This window comes from Lissotriton helveticus, chromosome 3_1 (genome assembly GCF_964261635.1).
Source record: "Lissotriton helveticus chromosome 3_1, aLisHel1.1, whole genome shotgun sequence".
Lineage (NCBI taxonomy): Eukaryota > Metazoa > Chordata > Amphibia > Caudata > Salamandridae > Lissotriton > Lissotriton helveticus.
This window is the reverse complement of record NC_136061.1, coordinates 352,439,204-352,464,838: the sequence shown is the minus strand read 5'-3', so window position 1 is coordinate 352,464,838 and position 25,635 is coordinate 352,439,204. Positions and strand designations below refer to the sequence as shown.

At 44.8% G+C, this 25,635-nt stretch overlaps 1 protein-coding gene across 2 annotated transcripts in view; it reads left to right on the top strand.

The window, feature by feature from the left end:
• NSRP1 (nuclear speckle splicing regulatory protein 1) overlaps positions 1-6,504 on the top strand; it is a 363,819-nt gene extending 357,315 nt beyond the window's left edge. For both annotated transcript variants that reach the window (XM_078680021.1, XM_078680022.1), the window contains 2 exons: positions 823-931; positions 4,263-6,504. In XM_078680021.1, the coding sequence (XP_078536147.1) occupies positions 823-931; positions 4,263-5,382 (1,229 nt within the window). In that variant the 3' untranslated portion in view covers positions 5,383-6,504. The remainder of the gene's footprint in view (positions 1-822; positions 932-4,262) is intronic.
• Positions 6,505-25,635: the final 19,131 nt, after the last annotated feature.

Genomic DNA, 25,635 nt, shown 5'->3' with positions numbered 1-25,635 from the left:
CTCGCACCATTCATTTTTGGAAGCAGTAGCAGTCACTGCATTGCTCAAATACTGTGTTTTTAGTGGTATTATAAAAGTAACAACTCATGCAGGTGGTTGGGAGTGGGACTCGTTGTTGCTCCATCTAAAATGTACTGTCAGCAGTGCAAACGACGTGAGCCGGAATGTGGCATGGGCAAGAACCATTCCCTGATGACGTCCGGTGCAGCCCTTCCTCAGGCGAATTCAGTACACACCAGAGCACTGGTAGGAACATTTTTACAGAGTAGCACCCTCTTTTTAGCTTGAATGTGGAGCACGTTTAAAATGATGCCATTAAATAGCACTATGTGCAGCGTTAGGAATGAAACCAAGGTTAGTGGAAGGGGCGTTAATCATCACTGGTTTGTGAGGAACATAAGATACGGACACCTCTGTGAGGTTCACTAGGACATGGAAATGTGAGGGAACTCAGTGGAACAAAGTGGAGGTACCTTCAATAAGAAATTGTCAGGTTGATATTGTTCCAAAGTCTCGTCTGACATCTATGAAATTTTTAAACTGATCAATTTGTGGAAATCCAGTGCATCAGACCTTCATGTAAGAAATGGGGGGGTCCATGCGATAAGGATTTGACACTGGGACCCTGGTCTGGCACTTGGGAATAATGTGGCCATTTAATCTGTGAAAAGTACAATGATGGAGAACGAGAACTTAGTATAACAAATAGATTACATTGACCAAGAATGTTTAGTTTTCCTGTGGTATGTTTGTCCTCTGTCATGCTTGTCCAGTATTGATGTCCATTAAAGGCAAATAATGGTCTTTCTTGTTGTTTTGTAGCGTCTCTGGATGTGACTAAGCAGAAAGATCTAAGTGGCTTCTACAGACATCTCCTGAACCAGACAGTCGGCGAAGAGCAGGCGCCAGAGTGCAGCTTGCGGGACTCCAGGTGAGGATTGTCTTCATTCCATCTATAATGAGGCCAAGTGAGTTGGGAACTAGGCTTTCAGCTGTAGCTACACATGTTACCTGTTCCAAGCGGGAAGAGTTGTTATTGATAACTACTAATATTTTAAGATCTGCATCTTCTGTGATGTCTCTCACAGTGGAAGAGACACGCTTTGACGAACTGCAAGTCAATAGTTACGAATAAAGCCTTTTGGTGTAAGAGATGCTGTTTTCACAGGTTAATAGATACTATGCGCGCTGGTCCAGGAGTGGCCATTCACCTTTAATGTTATTGTCCCTGTGAGTGTTGTCCCTCATCGTATGAAATCTCAGTTTACTATTTAACAGCTTTGAGTTACATGATACAGTTTACATCATCTTGCTCTGACAAGCCGCACGATTTTTTGAAAACTCCCCTAGAATGTTTTCCAGCAGTTTTTCTTAAGGAATAAATCATACATAGCTGCTTCTCAGTAATCCTAGTTTATATAAGGGTTTTAGTATGTTAGATTTTATTTATTTTTGCTTTCTACACTTAGGTCCATATTTTCAAAAGTGCCCTTTGGGTACAACAGGCGTGAACTCCTGCTCTTGTCACCTACCTGTCACAAAGGGCCCTTTCTGTAATTAAGATCGTGGTGGAGCCCAGGTAACGCTGGCATAATATCAAATGGGCATTCCGTCATTTGCCATATGCAAATGAGAAAACGCATGGCTCTGTGCCTTTGCCATATAACATGCAATCACAGAGGCAAAGGAGCTGTCAGGAGATCACTGATTGATCTAGTGTGAGCTGCGGCGCAAACCAGGGCAGTGCACCTGATCTGTAGGATGGACTGTGGTGCGCTGAGATGTCCATTTTTCAGTAACCACTTAACTGCTCTTAAGCAGTGAAAACCTGCTGTCACTTTTCGCTTGGGTTTGATCAGAGGGAGGTGTTGAATGAGAAATTAATCTTCTCTTTAAAACAAAAACATGAGAATTAAACACACACATGTATGTTCACTGAAAAAGACAAGGTTAAACTCAAGTTATGGTTAGCTTTATTTATAGCATTTCAACGTACTTTAAAATAAGCTGAGAATGAGAAATTCACTGAAAAAAACTTCAGGTAAAGTGGAGTTATGGATGCTAAATTCTATGCCGAGGACTGCAATCGTTAACTTGATCAGAAAATGTCACAGATTGTTAATAAAACAATGGGCAATGATCAGGTTAATTGGAATTAACCAACTATGTGTGTGCTGCATTCACAGCATAATTATGGGTTTGCTACATAATCTATTGATTTTAACAAAAAATGTTTTTAGCTCTAATGGATTAAAGTAATCCTGCCAGGGTAAATACCCCATAATGCCAAATCATGTGCCTTGTCTTGCTGTATAATTTAGATAACCCTGCCACATAATTGGGTCCTCCATTCCTGCATAATACAAGTGGTCCTGACAATATTAAAACTCTACGGAGCGGTTTGGAGGGGAATCATTATAATGATTAAACTGAGATTTCTGTCATGGATTGTTTGTTATACCACTGCGTTTTATGCAATGAAAATACTCATATTACACTCTGCAGATTTGCAGAGTATAATATTCTATTTATCACTGGCTAAGAGGGTGTGAATCAAGTAGGGAAAGAGAGAGTGAGCATATATAGTGGAAGTCCTAGCCTCATTATCTACAAGAGAGTAGTGAATGTCAAGCTGCTCTTCCCTACCAATGGGAGAGATGTAAAGGCCAACATCCTCTTACCCCGTTTTCAAGAAAGTAGTGGAAGCCATCCTTATTCCAGTCTCCCCGCCTGCTCATGAACACCTATAATCTATAGACAGAGTATATGAGCAGAAGTGAAGACATTCTTAAACCAGGTTGGGCCTAGTCTGGAGGTCTGAGAACAGTGGCTTTTCTGAATCTCCTAAACTGTGCAAAAAGCCATTTGGGAATGGCTGTCGTGTTACAGAGAAGGGCCCTTCTTAAGCAATGTGCTGGCTCCTCTATTAATTATATGTGTAACCACTACGACAGATATTATCGGTTTGAATTGCCACTATTCATGCAAGTCTGGACATTTGACATTATGATTCGACCCAACAGCTTTGTTGAATTTCGCTTGAAAATCTAACACACTGCAATGATAATGTTCAAAAAGGCTGAATGATGGTGCTTGGCTCATTAGCACTCTCTTTATCAAGAATGCCTCTGTGATACCCCTTGCGACCCCAAACCCCCTCTTCGCTCAACAGATGGTCTGGTTGTTGCCATGGTTAACTTTAGACACGATAATTTGAGCAATCTATGTTCGTCTGATTACATGCACTGAAAAAAATGAACCATGATTCAATGTTTTAACAATGGAAACTATGATTTGCTATACCTATTTATGCTTGCTTCATAAATGGGTTCATGGTGCAAGTCCCATGTTCTGATTGACAAGATCACTGCACTCATCACAGTATGTACATGTGTGTGTGGTATTTCTATATCACAAACCTAGCCAAAAGGCAGCGGAATGCTGTGCAGGTCAAAGACAAGCATAAGTTGAGGATCCATAGGAGAGGTAGCCGGGTTGTGGACGGTCAATGCATTGTGATGTCGTTTTCCTTAAAGAAGTGTCTCTTCAAATATTCCCTAAATTGGAGCAGCGTTGGGCCGGTCCTGGTGGATATGGAGTTGTTGAAGATCCTGGGTGCATAGCAGCAAAAGGCATGCTGTCTTGTTATGGTTTTTGAAGGTAATTGTCAAGACCCCTTGTGAAGCTAAAAATCTAGTTCTGGGGTTCAGTCGGCTCATCACGGAAGATGGTTTCCACAGTGGTGCAGGGTCTGTAAGCTGTTTATCAAGTGGGCAGGCAGTTACATTGTGCAAATTGTTTAAACAAGTCTGTAAATCCAGATTATCACACGTACGATAGAGCAAATTAAACTAAATTAACTTGGAAGAGGTTAGGTCGTTATTGCTGTATAGCATTTAACAGATGCCATAGGTAATGTATCTTTACAGCACACAAGATATATTTTCAAAGCATGACAGCTGGTTTATTCTACCAAGAAGAAGGGCACATGTCTTTGGCACCTCTGCTGTCACAGTAATTAAAGTTTCCCTAGAATGTGTGTGTCCAGACTATATATTCTTTGTCTTGTCTGATTTCCCATTAACACCCTTTCACAAATTTGAAAAACAGCTGCACCACATAGGACAGTGAATGTCAGTGCCTTTCTGTTTCAGAAGAATTCAAAAGGCTGTGCTCGGGCTACTGGCAAGTGGTTGTTTTATGATGTTTCGCTAATTTCTGTTTTGGCTCACCTTTATATCTGCTCTTCTCTTTGTTTATAGTATCAAGGAAGAGAAGTCCAAGGGCTATTCCGATGAGCCTATCTCAGCAAACCCGATTCATGATGAGAAAAATGGGCTAGTCAAGGAAGACTTAGTGAAGAAAGAGGAGATCTCCGATTCTGATGGTCATCTGGCAAGCAAAGATATGGAAGTGGGAGAAAAGGTGGACGCACCAAAAGAAAGCCAAGAGTTGCTCAAAAGGAAAGAAAGTAGGAGCAGCTCACCCACTAGTGAGGAAGACTCTAAAGGTCATCGCAGTCAAAGGCACTCAAGATCATCAAGTGAGGAAAAGGATAGTCCTCAAGCAGACAGACACAGCCAAAGAGAGTCAAAGAAAAGCCACAAAAAGGAAAAAGGAGAGAGTGGTTCAAGTGGCAAAAAAGAACGACAACACAAGGATCGAGATCAGGAAAGGCGAGATCGCGGAGATCAGCCAGATAAAGAACGACACAGGGATAAAGGGGAGCGGCACAGGCACAGTGACCATAGTAATAAGGGTGAGTCACGCAAGCGGGATGAGGTAGAGGGAAAGTACCGCTCCAAGGAAAAGAAGGAGAAATCCGCAAAGGATCGTAAGCGAGACAAGGATCGGGATGACAAGCACTCCGAGAAGGAGCGGCATAGAAGCAACAAGGACAAAGGTGAGAAAAACAAAGAACGAGAGGAGCAATCAAAGACTGAAAAAAAGGAGCAAGCTGAAAAGGAACGAAAGAAACAAGATGAACAGGAGGGGAGCCCCCTACTTTCAAGGAAGGAAGGAGAGTTATCTGGGGAAGGAGATCAAATAAAGGCTAAGGAGCCTGCCCAGGAAGAAGGGATGAAGGCTGCCCCAGTTCAAGAAATCAACATGATGGAGGAAAAGATAGAAGAGAAGCAGGTAGATGACACGGTAATACCTGGAATGTGTTCTGATCCTGAAGGACTGATGGAGCTCAAACGCAAAGAGACAGAAGATGGGGAGGCAGTGGGATCAGGGCAGGTAGGAGACGCAGAAAGCAATAGGAGCAAGTTTGCAAAGCGTAGCAATGAAGAGACTGTGGTGTCTGCAAGGGATCGCTATCTCGCCAGGCAAATGGCTAGGGTTAGCACCAAGTCCTATATTGAAAAGGAAGAAGATTAGAGGAATACACGCTGGGCAAAAAAATGACTCGGTTGAAGGGTTTGTTTGCTGTAAAGTCATAGCAACTGCAATGCATTGCGTCAAGAGTGTGTGTGAAGAGTTATGGCAGTTTTCTAAAGAAGTCAAATCTACCAACCAGCCCATCGTATTCTTTTCCTTCCAGTTAATAAATGTTTGCTTTCCCACTGACCCCATACCCCAGTTTGTGTTGGTCATTAGGTGTTTGGATAGCTATTTTTATGTGTTCCTTCACAGAGGTGATCCTTCTTTTGAAGCCTATGCTTGTTTGTTTTTCCAAGTCTAGATGACAAATGTGATCAGTTTGTGGGTAGGCCATACCGTAAGAGATTTGGTTATCCAAGTAACTGGGGGAGTTTCAAACGCTCTTGTTTATTAAAAACACCTAGCATTGAGCTGAAAACATGCCGTTGCGAATGTGATTTTGAAGTTGTAAATAATCCTCTAAATCTATAGTATATACCCCCTAAATAGGGTATAGGTGTGTGCTCCCCTCTTTAGTCAATAACGTCCTTGTATTTGAAAAATATCATTCTAAATAAGATATATGTTATAAACGTGCAAACGGGAGAGGCCCTACTAATTGAGCTCTTTCAGCCATTGTAATGGAATCAGCACCGAGTTATGTCCAAGCACCTATTTCTTATTTTTTTAATATTAAAGACGAGAAATGTTTTGAAACCCTAGTCTTCCATTTTAATAAGAATTTCCATGCTGTAGCTTGGTGGGGATTCATACTGTTACGTTGCTCTTTCAAAGATGTGCACTGCAGTATCCCAAATTTTACACAGGCCCACACCTGCTTCAAGTGGAGTCTGGAGAAGATTCGAACACAGTGGGTAACTATCCTCCCACCCCCTCACTTTTCCCCATTACAAAACTGACCCATGGTCACCGGCGGAGAGGAATTCAGGGAAATCAAACAAGTTGCAATTGGATGCAGCTTCCATTGCACACCTCAGTGGATGAAGGATTCCTGTGTTGGAAATGAATCTGTATTGTAAAGATTACTACCTTTGTACCACTGAGCTGAACAGTCGTGTGAAAATGTTTGTGTTTTTCCCCCGTTTGTCTTGAAATGCTGAAATAAATGCCCGAACGTTGTATTTGCTTCACTGGTGCTACTTTTGCATAAAGAACTGCTGAGGGTCTGCCACAGGAACAGTAATACAAACACCATCTTGGTACTGCTAGGGCTAATTTTAGGTATTATGCAGTTTTGTTTAGTTCTGAGACAGATTCGTCAAAAAGATTTCCCTTGGTGTCTGTGGAAAACCTTTCATACATATTTTTGAAAATTACATTATTTTTTGTGCTATTTTTAGCACTGAAAGGTTTTGTAGTTGTGCACTTTATCTGAGCACAGATTCTTTTTTGGTTCTTCCTTAGAGCATTAAACTGTTTTCTAATGTGGCTCGTGTCTGGATAAGGCTGAAAGCTAAGTCTGAAAAACCTAACAAGTTATTACATGCTTCGATTTCTCATTTCAAGTCTAATTATGGGCCCAGTTTAATCTATTAGTCGCAATGTCGGTACAATGGAGTGCTATGTTTAGACTGAGGTGGGGTTAAATTCGATTTTCTGTCTCTCTCATTACATTATTATGTGTAATACGCGTCCTTCTGTCAACAAGGTTACAGTTTGTAATTGTTCTCCCCTTTCTGAAAAAATGAAAGGATAATAGGTGCTTGTGTCCAATTCAAATGAGCGCCCTCATTTCTTCTTAGTCATAGTAGTACTCCAAGCACAGTATGGCGAAATACCCCCTCACATTGTCTGGCGAGTTAAATATACCCCTTAGTGTTCACTTCCCTGTAATCCAATTTAGTGTGAAAATTCCTCTTTTTAGAATCCCTTCATGAGGAGGCTGAGATTAGCTGCTTTCAGGTTTCTGGTTCTTTTTCCTAGGAATGTGGTAAAAAGCTGCCCTTGGTATAGGAATGAAAAGAGCAAAGAGCTGCTGCTGGATGTAGTGCTGGAGTCTGTCAATCTCCCACCAGTGTCTGATTTGCTTATCAAGAATAAAAGAGCCAATAGCAGAGGGCCTGAAAAGTCATTTCTAAGGTGTCTTGTTTCACCAGCACCTGATTTGTTAGTCCTTTTGATTTTTAGTATAGTGTATCTTTCAGGGTTACTTCCAAAAGAGGAGTCTACTGCTCTATACTGTTTTTAGAAGGTTCTCCTACCTATTTAGTTCGCTTTGTAATATGAGATATTAGCGCAAGGTCATGCACATTGCAAGTTTTTTTTTTTTTTTTTTTTAAACCTTTATTTGCATCAAAAGGATATACAAGTCTAGGCCTACAACCAAATCGGCCGGCATCAATATGTAAAGCGGTCAAGGGTTCCAAGGCAAACAGTACAGATTCAATCAGCAAAAAGCAGAGGCAAAACAATCGTAAAAAAGGGAGGAAGACACCTAGGAACCAGACGGCCAAAAAACAGGAGCAAAAAAAGGTTAATTTTATAATATGGGGATAAGGAATACAATAGGCTCACTTTCAATATAGAGGCGTCCGAAGTCCCAAAACCATCCTCAGCGACACTAAGGGGGCTCGGGGCTGCAATACAGGAGAGGCAACACAGTACACACCGGGAGACAGGGACATTTTAGACATAATCGACACGTGTTCATTATCATCTTTACATGCCCACCCCCCAAACCACAGCCAAGCCAGGACAGAGGGATCGGACAAACATTACATCAAAACTAACCCGTCATAGTGACCTCTAGGAAAAGGGGGGGGCAGGAAAAGGGGAGAGAGAGGGGGAAAAGAGGGGGAGGAGAGGAGGACAAAGCGGAAAAATGATAAAAGAAAATAAAACACAAAAACGAAAGAAAGAAGACCACGCCGAAACAGGCGTCCCGTGGCGAGAGTACAGGAGAAAACAGGAGCATCCGTAACGAGGAGGGTACAGCAATCGAGACGAAAAGTAACCAACCCAGGAGAGGAGAATCGACGACGCCACATACCCCACCCCGAACATACCACGGGATGCAAGGACAGACGCGGCATCACTATAAAGAGATACAAAAGGGCCATAGAACCATAAAACAAACAACAAGTAGATCCCGACCCACCCTGCACCCCTGTAGAAGGCTATGGCCTACCCTTCAGACAGCGTGCCTGTCGCCCTAAACCAGAACCCGAAATATAGCAAGGAAGAAAGAGAGAAGAACGAGACAAAAAGAAACATAAACATAAATGGAAAAAACAGAAGGGAGGAGCATGAGAACAGAAATCAATACGGTCGGCCGCAGCCCTCCGCCCAACCAAACAATCGCAGCCAAAACAGACCAGGACGACACCCTTTCAAGCGCCATAAGACTTACAGAGGAGAGGACCTCCCACCGCGCTATGGGTACAAACAAGCGCGCCACGAAGTCGTACAGCAAGAATCCCCATGAGTCGCGCATATCACCCCCATCCCTTCCGAACCACAAATTCCACCCACCACATGACAATGTAAAGTGAGCTATTCAATACAAGACCAGCACACAATCGAAAAAAAAAATTTCTGCCATGTAGACAAGGGGGGTCAATCAGTCCGCAAGTGAACAAAAGTCCGAGTAGAGAGTTTATGAGCATCAGCAAGCGCAGCACGGGTGATGAAGAGCAGGAGATTAGTTTCGCCGTTTGGGAAAGCGAGGGGTTCTCTGCAATAGACAAATGCGAAGCCATCGGTGCAGGCGCAGGCGGCAGTCCACCAATATTTCCGGGTATCCCAGCCGAACAGGGCCGCGGCACAATGTCCAAGTCCCTGGGGTCAGAACCTCGAAAAACAGGGAGCCCCAAATTCAACGGCACACCAAATGATCGTCGATCAGCGGCGGCAACACTTGCAGCAGTCGAGGGGGGCGAGGCAATGGAGTCTCTGAAACAAGAGGAAGGCAAGAAGAAACGGCTGCTCAAAATGGCGGCAGATCGTGGCGGGCTCACGGGGACATCGGGGGCCAGGAATGCGCGCAGGGATCGCAGAGCTTCCAGGATATCTCTGAGGGTAAGCTCACGCTCACCAGACCAGACCCCCGCGCAATCAGGCAACCCAAGCCCGCCGCCACGAGGCGATACAAGTTCCAGATGGTTGGCCGCCATTTCGCAAAGTCAGCCCAGTCGCCACCCTCCACGACTCTCAAAAACAATTCCAAAATGCAGGACTTTACAGAGCTCCGGGGGGCTCCCAGCAATGGCAGCCTTGGTGCAGAAAGGACGTACGCCCAATGAGGGTCTCCGCCTACGCCAGCACCGGCGCCCCAAACAAGCAGAGTCCGGGCGTAGAGGTCCAGAGCCGCCGGACACAGCAGCGGCGGGGGGACCCCCTCACAGAATCAGTCCCCGGTGCACCTCACCCACTTCAGCCTTGCGGCCACCAGGGCAGGCCCGGAGCAGGATCGCCGGGATGTTCGCACAACGGCTCTCACCATTGGTTCACTCTCTCGACCGGGGCCGACAGTCGTCGGATCCCACAGGCTAGGTCCAGGTCTAGGTTCCACGGAGGCCCCGGTCTGGCGGAGGGCACAACTTCGGAACCGCTGCACGTCAAATCCTCCGGGCCAAACGGTAAGTGCAAGTGAGGTGTCCCGTCTCCAATTCTACGATAATGTGTCGTCTCCGACAGGATACGATACAGGATAGACGATCAGGCCGGAGGGCTGCGGGAGCCGAGCTAAAAGGCGACCATTACGCTCGCGAGCATCCTCCAGTGATTGCAAGTTTCTTGAACGAGGCTTGTCTTCAATCAGTCTCTTTCACATTTTTTTTCTCAGCTGAATCGAAGGAAGAACGAAGGGAGGGTCTAGCCACCGGACATTACTTCAGGTCAGGGAGGGTGGTGGGGCAGTATCGGGAGACCAGGGAAGAAGGAAGACGTGCCTACGAGCACAAGACGACAGAGAATAAAGTATTTGAAGACCCCTACCTGTGTCCTGGTGTTCCTTGGAGGTCCGGGGCAGATGCAGGGCACAAATATATATATGTATGTATCTCAGAAGCACGTGTCCCGTAAGCTCCCGGCCACGTCCACCTGGCGGGGTTGGTGCAATTCAGCAGGTACGGGTCCTGTGAACAATGAAAAGGGAGCACCTCACGTGCCAGTGGTGCACAAAGATGATTTATTCCAGGCAACGCATTACAACCTAAATAGGTCTTTGTCATGGCCACATCTGAAAATCGTGCCACATCCACCAAAGAAATAACTTCATAAGTGTTAAACATGAAAAAATGCTACTATGAACTTGTCACAGAGTTTAGAATGCATTTGAAAGAGACCAAATAGGAGTAATTCATATCAAGTCACAGGATTGTACAAAAGAGACTACATTTTCAACATGTCAAATAGTGTTGGTGGAACTATATATATGGCAATATTGGTGAAATAACACTATTATTAAAAAATCGCACACATATAATGGCCAAGTGGCCTATTACCAGCAGAAATACGACAACACTTAGAAAATGCAAAGTCATGTGACAAACCAATGGCCAAACCATCACAAAATCTCATGATCACATAACATTTTTCTACTTTACCATTGTTGGATAATTCTATACTGAATATTATGTCGTGGCTGATGAACCTCCACATTGGCCATATAGAATGTATTGTAAAATGTCAATGAAACAGAAATGATATAAAGCAAATGATATATGATAGAATTACATATAATAAGGCCCAGTGGCATATCTACAAACTCATGATTCGACCTGAAAAAAATCACAACCCTGAGTCTCAGTGTTCACTCTCCCCAGAAGGTAGCAATAACTTGTAGAAGTACCTATTGAAAACAAAGGAAGAAGAGCAGCTTAAAACAAAAATGCATGAGCTGTGTACCAGGGGCATTGGGCCCGTGAGGAGAGCAAGAGACACATCTAGAGATCCCACAGGAGACTGTTGGAGAGAGAATCCTTTTGTGGTACACAGGGACAGAAAGAATTTTTTGACAGAACAAGAGGAAAAAAGGAATGAAATAACTTCAATAAAGTACCACATCAGCCGATGTGTATAGGAAGTTCCTCACTCTCATTCAAACCTCCCGGGCACTTGATGCCGAGCAGAATGATGTATTCAGACTCTTTCTGCCGCAGACATCACTCTCTGTTGCCACCTCTGACAGTCCTTTCGATGCTGTCAACAGCAAGTAAAACAAGGTGGTCAGCATTTTGTTGGTGCATCCTAGCCCAGTGTCCTAGATACGTTAGGAAGTTTATACTATAATTGACCAGCATTGAACCTATGTTATTTTCTTTGCTTTTATGTAACTGTGACACCTACCCTGTAAAGCGTTCTGATACCCGCAAGGGTCTGTTCGCGCTATATAAAACTTTCAAATAAATAAATACGATTCTTAATAGCCCTGTAGTGTTTTAAGATACGTTTTGTTTACTGTGCCAATGGTACTACCCACAAATCTGAGATCGCAAGGACATGTGAGGACATAAACACAGAATCGATGCCACAGGTGATGAATTTGTTTATGCGTTTCAGTTTGCCAGTGGCTGTGCTATTTGTTCTCATGTTGCTGCTTCTCTAGCATGCCGCGCATCTACCACACTAAAAGAATCCACTCTGTTCCTGTAACCAGCCCTCTCTCCTAGTGTGTGTGTCAGTGTAACCGTGTACAAGCATATCACGTAACGATTTGGGTTTATGGTACGTGATTTGGGGAAATGGGCTGACTGTTTTGCCAATGACTGGATCACTTATAAGAAGGTGCTAGTGGCGTGCAACCACTTTCCTGACCTCCTGACTATCTCTATTGAAGGCGGTAATGAGTCTCACTGGTTCCTGGTTTCCCCCCAGCCTTTTTCTCTTGACTAGTAAGGTGTCCCTAGCCAACTTGGATGCCTTATCACTTGCTATTCTCAGGACTTTATCAGGGTAAACTCTGGCTCTAAATCTTGAGATCACCCTTCCCTTTTCTTACTCATACATGGCATCGGTGTTGCAGTTAAGTTTAGCTTGCAGCAACTCAGCCATATGGGATACTCCACTTAAGATTCTGTGTGTGATGGCTATCAGCATGTAAAATGCTAATGCCTTTTGTTTCCTTACAGAAAAGATTGGTATGTAGTTGCCCATCATGAATCTCAAGTAAAACATCTAGAAAGTCAATTCTAGTATGGTGTATCTTAGATGTAAATGACTGATTCAAATCAATTTGTCCAATGTGTGCCAAGAAATCTGCCAAATCATGTTTCGGGCATTCCCAAATGATGAATACATTATCTATGCACCTTGTCCATAGTGTGATATGTCTCGTCCACTTCTCAATCTCTTTCACCCACACATGGTTGGCCTAACATCACCCCATGAAGATGCTGGCTTAGCTTGGCGTAAAGCAACTGCCCATCTCAGTCCCGACCAACTGATGATAATACTGACCGTTGAACACCAAAAAGTTCTTAAGACAAAATCCCAACATTTCAAGTAACATCATGGTATGATCAAATCTAGAAATAGGCTTATCCCTGAAGAAAAACTTGTATGCTTCAATCCCTAAAATATGACCAAATCAGGTATATAATGCAGTCACATCCATGGTGACCAGAACGTAATGTGATTGCCAGAGAATATGTTTAACCTTGGTTATGAAATCAGTGCTATCTCCGCAGTATGATGGGAGAGCTAGGAGAAAAGGACATAAGAAAAAGTCTAGGTGCATGGAAGTATGCTCAAGGAGACTTTCAGAGGCAGACACAAAAGGTCTGCCAGGGGGGTACACTCTGTCTTTATGGATCTTAGGCAACAGATGTATATATATTTTATCATTTTCTACAAGCTTTATGTATCCTCCTCCTAGAAAACCACAATTTGATCAGGCTCCATCAGCAACCTTTTCCCATTACTGATGGAAAAGCCCTTGGCTACTTGTGATTGTTAATCTTACGCAGTCTTGTAATACTCTTGTGCCTTTCATATTTAGTTCTCACCCTTCAAACCTCAGGGTCCTGAAACAAACTTACTGTTGATAAAGCCCAATTTTTTTCTATGATGTCCTAGTTCTTAGTCGTATGAGTATTTAAGTATGTTATCATCAGGTTTTGCTTCAGAAATACTCCCTGAGTTTGAGGGTGAGGCTGCCAGACACTCTGAAATGTGATCCTTTTCCACAAGTGGTGTAGGGAATTGCATTGTAGGCTGATTAATTGCTACGTCTTTCCCCTAACCACAGTGGTCTTTAATTGCTACAAACAAATCCTACTTTTCATTCTAGGGGATACAAGGGTAGCAATATACTAATATACTAATGACAACCACCTGTGCTTGCAGTCGTCCCCTGTGGATTACATTCTTCATCTTCAATTCTGCCTCAGCAAAATTCAAGTTCGTATATCAGTAAAATAGTTCCTGCGAAATCGCACCAAGATGGACTATGTCTTCATGTTTATCTGTGCTGCGTTATCCCTCTTCCCAGTTCCTTTTTCATGTGTCAATTCAAAAAGCCAATAAAACACAGTAAAACATGCTTCAGAAAATCGCAGGAAACCATATGCATCTTCCATAACATCTACATAGTTTCACTCAATTTAATATGCATTCTTTGTGCATAAACTCCAGGTTTTTTAAAATCATTTAAAAGATTTAATTGCTTAAAACATTTTTTTTAAAAACCATCATAAATAGCTTTGAGATCTATTTTAGGCAAAGGTTCCAAAGTCTTAAAAGAAATGTTCCATATTTTTTTTTTAAAGCACTTCCAGTTGCAGTAACGGACGAAATAGCAGAAAATAATTCCAGGAGTGTAATGCAGGCCCCTGTTGCACAATTGGTGAGGGGGTAGGGGAGACACAACACTTCAGCGGCCCACATTCAGCCCAGGGCCAATGAATATCTGTGCGATTTAGGAGAATCAAGGGGCCCCCATCACAAACTAGAGGGGCCCCATTTTTTGCGTATCACCACTGAATAATCCTTAATTTGATCCTTGCCTTGATTTCTTGTCTGATGGGTATGAACTCACTCACTGCCTCTTAGGGCATTTAAAATTAGAGAGCCACACAGACATTTTTGACCTGTTAAGAGATCCCCCACTTTGCTGGATGATGTAATACTTTTCCAAATACAGGGCTTGATATTGTGCGCGATTGGCAGTCCCTCAGATCACTTTGTCAGTAAGCATCCTGACTTTGTGGAGAAGGTCTTTAATCTCTGTGTTTATGAGTCAACTAACCCTGCTTCCTTTACTTATATTTTTCTTTCATATTCTCTCCATGTTCCATTACCAGAAAACATAGTGAAGTTATAGTTAGGTGTTGAAATGAGAGAAGTATAATTGCAATAAAAAAAATTAAAACCGACTGAAATTGACCAGTTATAGTTTAATTACCTTTCTCCCAAGTTCTTCGTTGTTGCAGATGGTTAAGGTACTCAAACTGCCATGCGGTGTATCGAGATTACTGCATTCAATCTAGATAAATCAAGAGTCTTGTGTGGTTCAACTTATCTAAAAGGGATAAATCCCTCTGTCATCAGTCCTGTCATTATGAGTACTATGTAGAAGAATGGTTGGCATACTAGGCACTGCAGCAAAGCAGCATGCCCTTCAACAGACTGGCAGGGATTGTGCTTTATGACAGACAATAGCATTTTAACTTTGACCGCAGTGATTTTATGCCCTAATTTCACCTGCGCCGACAAACAGGATACTACTGCATTGCCACCACACTATGGGGACAAGTACAGTCATACTGCCTGGATGACCAACATGTAGAGGACACTCGGGAACCTGTTAACATTGACATAGGTTTACAATCCTAAACTTTTACTCAGGTTGAAAATGTACTTTTGTCATATTGGGACAAACACAGCAGACAGACCCCAGAAATTCCAACTCATTATTATTGGACCATAAGACAAGGAAATCCGATCTATTTTTCAATTGGCCTTGACTAAGCTTCAGGCTTGCGAGCTGCTCAAGAGGAGAAACGTGTTGGCTTGCTCAATCTTCCAGTTATTTAGTACTTAAAATAAATTACTATGACTGCAATATGGACCCTGCTTCTGATTATTCCATTGACTTCCACAGATTTATCTAATTGGAAACTTTAGGTAATATGGTAAACTGTCTACCCTGTCCACTTCAAATTGTGCTTGCAAATGTGATTTACGAGTATGGCCCAATTATATGGTATGACAGTCTGTTTCTGATTAAGTCTTTTTAGGGTAGCACAGTCCCCTGGTCTCTACCCCTCTGCTTCTCTTACCTATCTTTAACAGACTGTGACTAATCACTCCATCGATGAGGCCACAACACATGGCCTGAAGTTAGTATTCATATTAACCCTCCACCTACTAAACAGGCACCACATTCAGAAACTGCTTCAAGTTGTCAGGCATGGATACCCTGATTTGAGGGATATCGGGGAGAAGCCCTATTCAGAATAACATGAAACAATTTCTTGAGGCTAAGAAGAGTGAACATGGAAAAGATGGAGAAGAATCTTATGGCGATGCCAGCTTCAGTGATCTGAAAGAGACTATTAGTTAAAGATTCCTTACATTAGAATTACCCCCAGGCGTCAGAGTAGATCCAGAGAAAAATTTTCGTAGCAGTACACCTGTGCGTCAGTAGGTGGCATCGGTCGATTCTGTGTCCGTCGCCGGCATCATGGTTGCAAGGATGATGTCACAGTGTCTACTTAGACCCCGCCCCTGCACGCTGATGTCAGTTCTTTCTTTTTCTGTCCAAGCCAGCGCAGATCCGGAAAGAGCTTGCTCCTTAGTCATTTTTTGACTAAACTTTTTTTGACTTTTGTCGACATCTTTTTTGAGTCTTCCACTCCTGGTGCACGAGGGATGTTCCATCGTCAGCCCTGTGACTCCTGTCACAGGCTGATGTCGGTCACTGATCCGCACCTTGTGTGCCTGGAGCGCAACCACGACCCAAAGTCATGCTCTGACTGCTGGGCCCTGAACCTGAAGTCTTTGCAAGAGCATTCCCGAAAGCTTTTGGAGGCCCGGCAGTCCGCTCCTTGCCGTTCGAGGTCCTGGTAGAGTGGAAGGTCGCAGGACTGGTCGTTTAGTCTCCACCACTCATCCTCTAAGTCGTCTCACTCCTCGGGAAAAGTCAAAGCACAAGAAGAAGGCGAAGAAGCATCGTCCCTCAATCCTTCTCCCTGTCCGTCGGCCGATGCTACACATGACCTGGAACGTCGTCGCTCTCTGGCTCCAACTTCAGAGCCTGCTGGGACGGCTCCGCGCTTCCCTCCTTTTCCCGGAGCATCCCCAGCCCAGCTAAGCGCATTTCACGAAACGCTGCACAGCATCTGTGGGCAGCCTGACTCTGCAGGCACGCCTTCGGGCCCCACAGACTCTGCGGGGGGCCCTGGACCTTCGATGCCGGCAGCTCTGGCCCTGGCACCACAGGGTCGCCAAGGATCCAGGTATGGATCTGGATCGGCGCCGGTCGACCTCATGGTACCATCCCCGGCGCCAAATCCAGTGATGACGCTCCTGGCGACGGTTGCACGCCCATCCGGCGTCGACCCTAGCCTCACCCCGACTTGCACCCGAAGTAGGACCGACGTCGGTACCGGTGCCGGAGGGTACTTTCGTACCACTGTTCATCCCTGGCGTTCCCTCTCGCCCTGAGTGGCAGCCAGAGGAGGGTGAGATGGACTGGGAGGGGTCTATTGACCCTCTAGCTCACCAACTTGAGGAACTGGACTGGTGAGAGGATTTGGGCGATGCCAGTGGTCTGGATACCTCCCCAGACTTGGAATGCTTTCTCCCCTTACCGTTGCTACGGAGGAGGGAGCTTCCTACGCTGTGGTGTTGCGTAGTGTGGCTGAGGCCTTGGGCCTCGAGCTTCCAACTGAAGCAGTCAGGACTTTCCTCCTGACTGAGGTGCTTCAGCCGGCAACAGCCTCTTCAGGAGCCCCTGCTGCCTTTTATTGAGGCCCTCACTGACATCCTTCTGGACACTTGGTCCAGGAACCGCACAGAGGCTTCATGTGGACAGGATGATTGCCCGACTCCACCGCCCAGCCCCGGGTGACCAACTTTTTCTCTCCCAACACCCTACCACCTAGAGCTTGGTGGTCCAAGCCTTACCCTCGAAAGGCGCATTCCCTACTGCTTCCCCAGATAGGGACTCCAAGAAGGTGGACCATTTTGGGAGGACGATGTTTTCTTCTGCCAGCTTAGGACTGCGGTCAGTAAACACCACATGTCTCTTGGGCTGTTATACACACACTGTGTGGGATACTGTTGTGCAAGTGCTGCCTCTGTGCACGGAGGAGGCCCAGGGTATGCTCACCCGCGCTGTTGCTGAGGCTCGAGACGCTGCTAAATTCACCATCCGTTGTGGGCTGGATACCACCGACTCTCTGGGTAGGACAGTTTCCACGTCGGTAGCCCTGAGGCGCTATGCCTGGTTGGGAATGTCTTGCTATTCTGGGGATGTGTAATCCACACTTTTGGGCATGCCTATTGATGGCTGTCGCCTGTTTGGTGACAAGGCGGACTCAGCGCTCGAGCGCTTCAAGGACTCTCGGGCTACTGCCAGATCCTTGGGCCTCGCGGCAACTTATTGCCCCATGCAGTCTGCCTTTGCCCCTTTTGTGTTTACAGAAGGGGTGCCGCACCACGCTCCACCCAAAGCCACAGGGACACACAAGCTACCCAGCCTGTGCATGGCTTTGGGACCCAGAAACGCGGGTCTGGGGCCAGCGGGCGGGCCAGTCCACCCATATCCCCCCTGCAGCAGCCTCCAAACCATCCTAGTCCGACCTTTCAGGGCCACCAGAGGCCAGTGGGCGTCAGGTTTCGCCATCACTGCCCCCACTGGTAAAACATCACTTCGGACAGGTGGGTTTTGCAGATGGTCCGAAGGGGCTACTCCCTCCCTTTCAAGACTACCTCTCCCTTCATGCCACCAGCACTCCATCGCATGTCGGAGGATCAGTTGGCCCTTCTCCGCCAAGAAGATACGGCTCTCCTGGCCAAGGGAGCCATCGAAGGGGTCCCTGTCCCAGAAGTAGGTCGTGGTTGGTACTCCCGCTACTTCCTGGTACCCAAGAAGGACAAAGGCCTACGTCCTATCTTATGCAAAACCAACAGTTGATGGACAGAATGCAGAACAATGTCATACATTCACCCCAGTACAGAGATCTGGGCCTAAATCCATCGTTTTTTTGCACTCCACACCACCCCAGTTCAGACATGGCCATATGCAAATCAGCCTTGACCCTGTGCCTCATGGGAACAGTCCAGCCCGAGCAGGAGATGTTGAGGAACCACGTGAGTCTTTCAGTAAATCTACAATTTACATGTTCACTTGTCCACAAGCCAGATGCTGCTAGCAAAAGTGCTTTGTGCATTGGATGACACAAGTACCGTGCCACACTAGTATTAGTGGCATGTTGAGGAACGCTAATTCTGTAAACCACAGCTGTGTCCATGTACTAATCATGAAACTAACAACTGCCAATTACGAAGGGATAGCTTGGAAGGTTTATGTTACAATCTTTAATCGGGATGGTACTGTATGTCTCTCTAGATTACCTGTATTAAAAACAAGCATTTGCAATGAAATAGGTCTCGCGTTAGTGAAACTTTGAGCTATTGGCTTTGCAAATGCTAATGTTTTCTCTTTTCAACATAAAGATGTGGCTTAATATAGCATGGATATCTCCGGCTATTTTTAAAATTGTATTTGCCTATAAAATGGAAATGGCTGGGGCCTGGGGTAATGTACACATGATACATGAAGAAAAATATACAAATATTTCAGCAGTTGTGTACATCTGATTAACAGACTCATATACACTTTTTTTATGCTACAGTGAGAACAAAATGAGCGGTTCTTATTTCCAGCTTTCATTTGATAAAAAAATATTCTGGTTTGGCATTTCGTGAACAGCAATGGCGGACATCGATATGAATCTGTTTGGGAGGAGATATATGCCAGGCCGCTTCCGGTGTTACCAGCCAGCGTGACGCGCAATCAAGGAATACATTTGCATTCTACTATTCATGTATGCCGGAATTTGCATAAACTTTAACCCAGGAAGGATTGCAGCAATTGGCAACAAAATCAGATACTTTTTGATGGTCAGTTTCGAATTGCTTGTTATAACGCAGGTTGGAAAAATGAACTCTGTGACTAAAAATTACGTTTGTACATATTATATAGAAGTAGCATCAGAGAGCATCGCTTCTTTTACAAACGCTGCGAGCTGTAATGTTAAGTTTAGCAACAATGAATGTACTGGGAGTTTCATTAATATTTATGGGCTGAGCAGGGCCGACTCAATATTATATCGATATTGCTGATTTTAAACACTTATTTTTTTACAAATACATTTATTGGCACCATAAAATATCACGACCCAAAACAACATAATTCCACGGCATCCTGAATGATGGATTGGCATTGCTACGCATGGTGTTATCAAATCAAAATAAAACGTGGCTTCAACCTGTTAGGGTCGGATGGGATTACTTGCTAACTGTTCCAGTCTTTGATGCATTGAGCGGTGTTTAAAAAATAAATACTGCTCTGTAAGTATGGTTCTGAATTTGTTAATTCACTTTAAAAACAGTTTTAAAAAGTTCCTGCTTATTTTGACTTCAGCAGCAATGACGAGAGGAAGGGACATGGTGTGAACGAGGAGGCAACAGATGGACAGAGAAGGCCAACCCAAAAAAACAATTGGTGATGTCCGCTGGGAGGGAACCAAACACACAAAGGTGAGACAGATGAAGAGTATAAACCAACCAGACTAAAGGAATTTAGAAAAATGCTGGCCAATTAACCAATCAGAAGCTCTGTGCACGTTGAATGACCATATCCTGAATACAGTATGTCTCGAAGAGACAGCACAAGCGATGCGTAGGCGAGACCTAAAAACGCCAGTTCGACAGAGGGCAGCAAGATACCTTAAGTGTCAATGTTAGCCAATATTGGGCATTGCCTGGCAGGAAACACAGTGTGCACAAAGCCTTTTAATCAGTTAGCACTGTCAAATCTGTTATCAACTGCACTCCTACCGTACTTGATGGAGACCCTGCACAGGATGACACTTCGGTACTCGAAGAAGGAATGCACCCAAATTGCCAGAGATCAACCAACAGAGTATCACCCACATTCAGCCTCACGTGTCCACTCATAGTGCTGGAAACACAACCAAGACTGTGGTTGGCTCTGCTACATCACTGCCACCCCAAAAACCTACCAGATACCCCCACCCGCCGCCTCCTTCCTGTGTTAACACTGGCCCACCTACCACCACTGTATACCAGGTGACGACTTGCTCCTTGTCTTAAACGACATTTGCTTTGCCCACATCTACTATCAACACAACTGTTGCTGCTCCCACCACACAGCCTGCTGCCGATGTCACCATGCATGCAGAAAGGGACGGAGCATGAGAAGGAAATAGACGTGCCGCTGACAGACACTGGAGCTGACCTTGAGACCTGTGGTTCTGATGTGCCAGAGTTGTTGCAGGTGCTTGGTGCCTGCTATATTTACAGCAGCAGATATCCAGCCACCCAGCACAGGAACCTTTGCCAGTGAGGAAGGATATGCTAAGTTCCTTCAACACTCTTGCCAATCCGTTACAGGTATCGCTACAACTGGGCGGTTGGGCACTGGACACAAGCATGGTAGAGCATCAGCAGCAAGAGCCTTTTACAGCCCTTCGACAGCAAATCAGGCAGCATTGTGACAGACAATCTGACCAAAGGTATTGAATATTGCAAGCTGGAGGCCTAATCAGAGTATGATGCCTGCAATTCATGTGGCAGATGAAACTGTTGGCTCCTTTCATGCTTTTGAAACACGTGTTTGTGCTCTATTGTAAGGTAACCTTGGCCATACGTCTAACACAAATTATGATATGCTGTACAACTGAAGGTCTCACACAGAAACTTTCTCAACTATGGAATTACTGTCCTGGTCAAGTGTCATTTGCAGGTACTTTTATTGCTTCCCCTACCACAACACCGACACCGGCGAATGACACTTGCAGAGGAAAGCACAACTTGGCAGGAAATCTAGAGGGTTGCGCCCTTTTAAGGCCGCGTGCAGCGGAGGGGTTTGCTGTTAGCAGTGGAGTGGACACAGGACCTGGCGTCTGTCAAGGCCCTGCTGCCAGCCCTCCAGTGTGCATTCCCCTTTCCCTGATGGGTGGTTACAGGACCTGCTGCCAACCTTGGGTTTCGTTGCAAGTAGAGGGCTAGACATATACTCAACTTGAAATATGATCCGAAAATCATATAAAAATCACAGAAAAAAACAAAGTGATGTTATAGTGATGTTATAGTTAGGTCTTGAAATGAGATAAGTATACTTACAATTAAAAAATGAAAACCCACGGACATTCACCAGTTATAGTGTAGTGAACTAGCTAGAACTTGCATCCCAATCATGCGCAGCTTAGTACCTCATATATTACATCCCTCATGACTTTTTAAAGGATATTATTGATTACATCAGTGATGACATCATCCATCGAGAGTGACAGCCTTCTACATTCTTTGTGGGCTGAGAACTATTCAACAGTTTAAAAATGAGACCAATCCTTTAAAAGTAATTAACAGACAATGGACATTACTTTTAATAAGGTGCAGTAGAAGGTATACATTTAGTGTATGACATCCTCTTTTTACTTACATTCACTCGTCAAATAAACAAATAGCCTCTATAGAAGTTTGTGGGTTCATATGCTTTTCAAAAGTTTTACCACGATGAAAAAAGTGTTCATTATGTTTTTTACCTTAATTGGAATACCCACCAATATGAGTCACAATTTACAATCAAAATGTATATTCCTCTAACGGAGCAGGGGATATGGAGAACAGCAAAACCATACTATGTAACTATATTCCTGTAAAGACACAGCCAGGGTGGGCTGTCGTCCAATAACAACGAAACGTTTCATGTTTGTTTGTATGTATGTATAAAATCAAGTATAATAATAAAAAAAAATGAAATTGGAAAAGGCTGATGTATGCATTATTCAATGGTAAGCTGCCTTCATCAAGGTGCAGTGGACAACTTTCTGTTGTTTTGTAAATGACACAACACCCCTTGCTTAGATAAGTTGAATGGCATACAACAATAACACCCATGCTTAAAATAGACTGCAAGTTAAAAAAATGTGTGAATGATCACCTCTACGCGGTGCATACCTGAACAATGCAAATACTAATTTCAGGGAAGTTGTATCTAAGCATGAACACCGTATAAATCTACACTTAACATACAATTCTTTATTGCTCTGTATAACAACTTTTTCACAGGAGCTTGTGGCCAGATGTGTACTGATGGATAATCTTTTGTGAACACAATAGTTGACTTTTCTCACAGATCTTTGGTGACCAGCTTTGCCATTAGGGCAGAACCTATTTTCAAATGTGTCATTGCAATCCACACAAGGTGCATTTAGCCTTTACCTTGTTTAATAAGCAGGACTGCTAGCTCCCCGAGCTGGTAGGTAAACCATCTGGTGTATGACCTCTGCCGTGCACAGCCACACTTGGGTCCAGGGCACACCATATGTCCATTACATGTACTGACTCCTATAATAACAGTAAGTTTTACCTGTACATGACTTTTAGGATTTAAATCTATTTTATTGATTTTATATAGGGAAGCGATACACAGTAACCCACCTATATCCATCGGCCGGGGGTGTTTCAGTGATGGATAGTAGGCATGCATCATGCAACAGTAGAAGAGAGGAGAGCGTGGGAAAGTGAGATAATAGAGAGGATAAAGAATGGTAGGAGGAGGTGTTGGGGTATGCGCATGGTGTCTAATGCTTCCAACAAGGGTACAGATGCTCTTGCGCTCAGCAGACAGCACTGTGGCTGTCAATCGCAATATCCGTAAATACTGGGGGCAAGACAGCTCATGGAACTCATCAGACAGGTACTGGAGACAGGTTTGCCACATCTTGTCGAAGCGGGAAAGTTGTGTGGCAACTGCGGTCAGCTTTTCCATCCCCAGTATATTCCATATTTTGTGTAGCCAGACCAAGTGTGTGGCCACTGTGTCTGTACCCCATCTGGCAAGGAAGATCTGTTTTGCCACCCCTAGCGCTAGGATGATCGCTCTGCCTCTAAGAGACTGCACCAGGTAGGTAAGGGAATTGGGGAGACCCAGCAGTATATAGCTCTGGAATCTGTATATATTTCCGCAAATATAACGTTTATCGTATCCAGGACCCAGGCCCAGAAAGATTCCAGTTTAGGGCAATGCCATAGGAGATATGTGAGTGTGCGCTGATGTCCGCAGTGACGCCAGCATTTCCCGCTTATCGCAGAGTCCCACATAGCGATCCTGGCTGGGGAGAGGTACTAATAGTGGGCGATCTTCAGGAGCCTTTCTTTACTAGTCATGCTAAGGGCGGAGGTTCGCCCCTGTGTAAAATGTCGCTCCATTCTCTATCTGTGAAGGGGTGCCCATATTCTACCTCCCATCTAGCTCACGCAGGTGAGTCGAGGGGGCTCAGATGTGTTATCAAATAGGCATAAATATCTGGGAGTAGTTTCCTTTCTGTGGAGCGTGTGAGAAACCACTTCTCAAAGGCTGTCAGTACCCTAATAACATGTGGGCGGATCCAAGGTTGGGCCACCCAGTGTGTTACGGTCAGATATTGCCATTGACCGTGTCAGGGAGGTCATAATATGTCTACAGTGTAGGGAAGTCCATAAGTCCCTCGGTGTCCAACAGATCCTCCACTCGTTTACAGTTAGCTTCCTGCCATACTTTAAACACTGGGCCGGTGGAAACCTATCAGTGATGTTTGTGGGGAGACTGGTGTGGAAAGACGTGTCGCAGTTGCACCCTGCAACTATGGATGTCACAGCTAGGGAGATGTACACGCCGGCTGGTCTGTGTGGTTTAGGCAGCCAGGGTATTTGCCATATGTATGTGGCCACTATTGCCTGATCTATGAAACACCAATGTTTTTCGGTAAGAGACCATTCTACCATGTACCGTAGTTGTGCCGCCTGGTAGCAGCGCAGATTCAGAATTCCCAGACCCCCTGTCAACATTGGAAGAAAAGCTTGGGTTCTGCCCATCCATGCTCTTTCACCCTCCCAGATGAAGTCCCAGATAAGAGATTGTATTCTGTCCAGTATCTGTTGTGGGTGTTGGAGGGGCAGATTTTACATGACGCATAGAAGTTCAGGGAGTTGCATCACTTTAACAGCTACTTTACGCTCCCAACCGGTAAGTATGGAATTCCACCCTGTGCCCACTGGAAAGGAAATTGGGTGCGGAGCTGAACGCGCTCTGACTCAGACACAGTCAAGTCTAGGATTGAGGACTTCTGTGGATTGATTTTGAAACCAGAGACCTCTCCAAACATGGTCCGTTCCACCATAATGGCTGCCAGCGAATTATCTGCATCGGTGAGGGTCAAGAGCAAATGATCCGCATAAAAAATGATCTTGTGTTCCCTCTGTCCCATCGGAATACCTGCCACGTGTGGGTTGGTCTTTATTTGTTCTGCAAAGGGCTCCATATAGAGCACAAAAAGTAGGGAGGACAGGGGGCAGCCCTGTCTAGTTCCCTGATCTATAGGGAAAGCAGGCTACTTCTCTCCATTCACACATATACTGGTTTGGGGGCTGCATAGCATGACTGGACCCAGCTGCAGAACCGTGGTCTGAGGCCTACATGCTCTAGTATAAGGTGCAAGAAGAGCCAGTGTATCCAATCACACGCTTTCTCAGCTTCGATCGTTCGCAAATGGGCGATACTCATGAACGTTGTACCTTGTCCAGGAGGTAACATAGTCTTTTAATGCTGCTACTTCCTTGCTCCGGAATGAAGCCGGCCTGGTCGGGTTCAACCAGTAGCCCTGGACGTAAGGGGCTAGCCTGTGGGCCAGTACACTCATAAAGATCTTTGCATCTATATTTAAAAGGGAGATCAGGCAATAGGCGGCACAACATTTGGGGTCCTTGCCCGGTTTAGAGATCACATTAGTGGTGGCTAGGAGCATCGAGTATGGCAGCATACCCTTCTTGCCAAACAAATTGAATAACCGTGCCAGAACCGGGGACAACTTTGAGTCAAAGACTTTATAAAATTCTGCACTATAGCCGTTCGGGCCCGGCACCTTATTCGGCTGTAATTTTTTGTATGGCAGCCAGTACCTTCTGTGGGGTAGTATCCACTTCTAGGGTTGAAAACATGGCCCTTTTAGCATTGTTTGGGAGGGGGGGGGGACACCTAGGCTAGGTATATCCTCGTGTCGTAGACCCCAAGGG